Raw genomic sequence first — 4,184 nt, 5'->3', positions numbered from 1 at the left:
TTTAATTCCAGTGCCATATTGGACATTACATCTAGAAACACTTGCTGCCTCATTTGCATGTTGTTTCATATGTCTCCAAGCTGATGTTTTTGGAATTGGGTTTGACGGATCTTGTAGATAAGCATTGTATCTTTTGCACTTATCAGTCATGGCTACTGCACAAAGTTCAAAGTTCGAAGTTCACAGTACAAGTGCGCATGCGCATTGCGCTTACATACATGTGTTGATAAAGTAGTCGTTTGACTGCGAGTTTGGCTGTGTCCTTCCCAGCGATAACGAGTGTGTAAGTAAACAAACTAAACATCAGTCCTACTCTGAGGTATTATGTCTGAGAATAAGAAGAGGAAGAGGGCTTTAAGTCAAAAGGCCAAGGAATCTGTGGAACCATGGCAGACTGCAAGCTCTGAGGGAAAATGTCAACGTAAGTTCAGTAATATAATTGTAATTCACTAGGCTTAGCTCTCAGCTTAGCTATATAATTGTAATTGAGCATATTTTCAGATTTCTAATTTTAGTGTAGGGTTCAAAGGGCACTTGCCTAATTGATTTTACTGTTTGCTGTATGCTAGCAATTCATTTGATATGCTTTGATTGGAATTGCAAATCAAAGTGCACTTGTATTGAATAAAAACTTAAAATCGTTTGAAAAAATTACAAATCACTTCTTTTAACATTTGGCCAATCAAAATTTTTATGTTTATTTTCGATAGATTATGCATTAAAATGCATCATTGGAAGGTACATTTTTAATTGTTATTTTATTGAAAAATTAATGCTTCTTGCAGTGTCAGCTTTTTTCATTTTTTGAATACACAAATTTTTACAAATATGAAAGGCTTAGCCTAACTCAGCATTTAGTTTACTATCTTTATTGCCTTTTTGTAACTGTAGTATAAATATTTGCAGAATTAATTCTCAAAAATTTTGAAATGATCACAAACTTTACAGCTCTCAAACATTTTGCGCTATACAGTGTATATGTATAATTATTCTAAATTCAATTTCTGATCCAAAAGTATTTGGAATCGGAAGTGACTGGCATTTTGAATTTTCCCATCATTAATGCACACTGCATATTAATTAGGACAACATTTAATCATAGTAAAATTTTGTTCTTTACAGTATGGTGTACTGTACAATTCACAAAAAATGATGGAACTACTAAGGAATATGACGCAAGATCATCATATTTAGAGACTGAGAATGGAGAGAAAGTGACTCTTAAAGATCTCTTTTACGGAAGTAATGTCATTTGGAAAGCTAGGGGACGGCATGCAGTAGTAGTGATGGAAACTCATCGTAAGTACTGTGTCATTCGTGTGTCATTTAATTGTAAATTATAAATATAATTTTGCACTGACATTCTGAATTAATATTTTCTATTGGAAGGTAAAAAACCAGAAAATGTAAAGTCTGTAATATTGAGTGAAAGTGACTCTGAAGAACATGAACATAAAAGTATGTATGAACTATAGTATACTTATGCAGTGTAGTGATCGTATAGCTTCATGTCGGTAGATTGTTAAGTTACTAAAAAATTGGGTCAAAGACCCTGTACTATAGTACAGGATATTTTGACAAAAATCACAGAGAGAATTCTCCATTTTTATAATTTATTTTGATGCATATACATGTGCTTTTGTTGTATAACTTTGAGCTGAATCTAATCAAAATTGGACTTATTATGAATTTTTAAAGTTGCTCAAAATGCCATGCTGTATTATAGTGCTTATCAGTTGTTTAGCTCACTTAGCATGCTTTATGGAAAACTCTACATGAGTATATATTACTAAAACTTTATGTTTAGAGAAAGGCTCTATAGATACGACAATTACGACTAGTGATGATGAGAAGGAAATGGAAGAAGGTTGTTGATGAACTATATGTGACCATAATTGACAAAAGGTACCTTATGGCGGATTTTAGAATTCATCATTATGATGAAAAATATCAACCTGTGAGTGCTCTATTAGACAACTATTGTTTCTAAAAGTTACATAGTAACTTTTTGCATCCTCTGGAGTAATTTCATGATAAATGGAGCTCAGGAAGTTAGATTTTTAAGGCTATAAAGACCAATTTTCCTATCCGCCATAAGGTACCTTTTGTCAATTATGGTCACATATGTGCTGCATGTGCTATTAGTAACTAATTTTAAATGTTTGGTGTAGAATCTATGAAAGAGTCTCAAGAGATTTTCACACAACTGACACAAGTGCCACTTCCACAAAAGAGATGTTTGAAAGATGATGACGATGATGATGAAAATGAACTGCCACCAAAGAGAGGTATAATTATGTTTGAATTTGAATAATGACTATAGACTTTTATGTATGGCAATAAATTCACAAGACTCTGTTAGTTTGGAGGATATGCCACTTGAAACAGAGATTACTATAGATAATAGAAGTAAACAAATGTAACATGCATTATGCTTATTATTAATTATTTCAATACAGTGCCTAATCCATTTCTCACACCAACAAGTAGCAAGGTAATTTCATTGTTAATCTGTTAATTTTTAAGTACCATTTTTAGTCAAGAAAGGCTCCAGAAAGAAGTTCTTTGTTAAAAGTATTTGTAAGTTTAAATATATTCTTATGTAGTCCTTTTTGTAGGAAAACTATTCACCATTCTCTTCCCCATTTGCAAGTGAATGCAGTCCAAGTACTGATGTAATTAATTATTGCCAATCCACAGAATTATGCTTTATTATATACATGTAGTTACATCAGACACTTGGTCGAATAGAACACAAAATGGATATAATACTCAAATACATGAAGCAAAGTGTAAGATTGATATGATTGGGTTTTAGTGTCATTTTTGCTTAACTATTTGTTTGATCAGAAACAATATATCAAAGGAGGAGCAGCTCATAATTCTGCTGAAGATGAGAAGAGAGCCAAGTTTACTACTGTGAGTGACCATAATATCTTTTAAATATTTCTTAAATATACAGGACAAGGGAGTTTATTTGTTAGATATTATGGCCACCGATCCTGGAAAATATGCTCTAAATTGATGGACTCTCTTTTTACTGTGGATGAAATGGCTACTCATTGTTTTGAAAAAACAATACAATCCAGAAAGGAGAGCTTGGATAAAGAAAAAGCTAATTTGTTATATGGTAATTATAAATGCATTTAAAAGGGTCATTATTGCATGTTTCTTTGTTCTAAAGATTGTATTAGAAAGAAATTTGGACAAGAGACTTTTGAAGCTAATCAGGCCTGCATTATAAGAAAGTGTAACCAAAAGTGCCTTGACAGGCATAGAGCTAAATTTGGACACTCTTCATAACTACAATCTTGACATTTGGACTATCTTTATTCATGTTTACGTATGATAATTATTGTTATTATCGATGATTAAGATCTGAAACAATCTTGTCAGAATTAGAAACTAACAAGATCTTATAAGGATTTGGAACATCTTGTCTCATAATCTTACATAAGATCAGAGCTGATCTTTCAAAATCTTGTTTCAAGATCTTAAGTAAGATCTTACATAAGATTTATTTGCTGGGAAGTCTCATCAAAAATCTTAATTCAGTACAGAATTAGTAAGGAAATTAAAAGATTTTTGTCTTACTTTTTTGTAGATTATGAATGACGGGACTGTGCATGTTTATGTACGTAATCAATATGTCCACGTTAATGGCTACTTAGGTGTTATTTATTTCCTTATTCATGCATTATGATAATAACATGTATTTTTCTTCTAGGAAGATTAAAAGAAACTGAAGCATTGGAGCATTTATGTCTTGTGAAACACTATGCATTGCTAATGTATTTTAATCTTGGCTCAATTCTGGTGCATTTTTCATTCACATTTTGATTATTTTATTATTTTATCTACATCTATTATTATAATAAAGTTTATGATGGTCAGTAGAAGTTATATTTTTTGTTCCAAATCGGAGTCTTGGCCTCCTTCCCATACCCCTGTCAGGTCTTCTTGGTAGATTGAGATACTATTATGGAATATAATTTAGTACATCATAGTAAAGACTTACAATTTATCTATTGACAGCCCTCAATTGGGCAATAATGAGCTGCCTTTGCTGGTGCAGCAAAAGCAGTGCTGGAGCACGAGGAATTACAGGAGGGACTGCTGGAGCCCCTCCAAGACGGACTGCCAGAGCAGCTCCAGGAGGGACTACAGGTGCATCTCCAGGAGAG

The 4,184-nt window shown here is 32.6% G+C and overlaps 1 protein-coding gene across 1 annotated transcript; it reads left to right on the top strand.

Moving 5' to 3' along the window:
* The first annotated feature begins 1,399 nt into the window (after window positions 1-1,399).
* LOC109581401 (uncharacterized) lies at window positions 1,400-3,370 on the top strand. The gene is made up of 10 exons (XM_019995470.1): window positions 1,400-1,458; window positions 1,808-1,867; window positions 2,172-2,409; window positions 2,460-2,494; window positions 2,539-2,574; window positions 2,619-2,675; window positions 2,727-2,792; window positions 2,851-2,919; window positions 2,963-3,130; window positions 3,185-3,370. The coding sequence occupies exons 3-9, from the start codon at window positions 2,334-2,336 to the stop codon at window positions 3,023-3,025; spliced, it is 402 nt and encodes a 133-aa protein (XP_019851029.1). The 5' UTR covers window positions 1,400-1,458; window positions 1,808-1,867; window positions 2,172-2,333; the 3' UTR covers window positions 3,026-3,130; window positions 3,185-3,370.
* Window positions 3,371-4,184: the final 814 nt, after the last annotated feature.

The sequence above is a fragment of the Amphimedon queenslandica genome, unplaced genomic scaffold (assembly GCF_000090795.2).
Source record: "Amphimedon queenslandica unplaced genomic scaffold, v1.1 AMPQUscaffold_13442, whole genome shotgun sequence".
NCBI lineage: Eukaryota > Metazoa > Porifera > Demospongiae > Haplosclerida > Niphatidae > Amphimedon > Amphimedon queenslandica.
The sequence above is the reverse complement of the archived record's forward strand: the minus strand, read 5'-3'. Positions and strand labels throughout refer to the sequence as shown.

Bases quoted from the DNA above. Each gene is read 5' to 3' on its own strand.
- LOC109581401 (XM_019995470.1), top strand. From the start codon at position 2,334: ATGGCAATAAATTCACAAGACTCTGTTAGTTTGGAGGATATGCCACTT. The intron at 2,575-2,618 runs GTATTTGTAAGT...TCCTTTTTGTAG, and splicing joins AAAGAAGTTCTTTGTTAAAA to GAAAACTATTCACCATTCTC. The intron at 2,676-2,726 runs GTAATTAATTAT...ATATACATGTAG, and splicing joins AATGCAGTCCAAGTACTGAT to TTACATCAGACACTTGGTCG.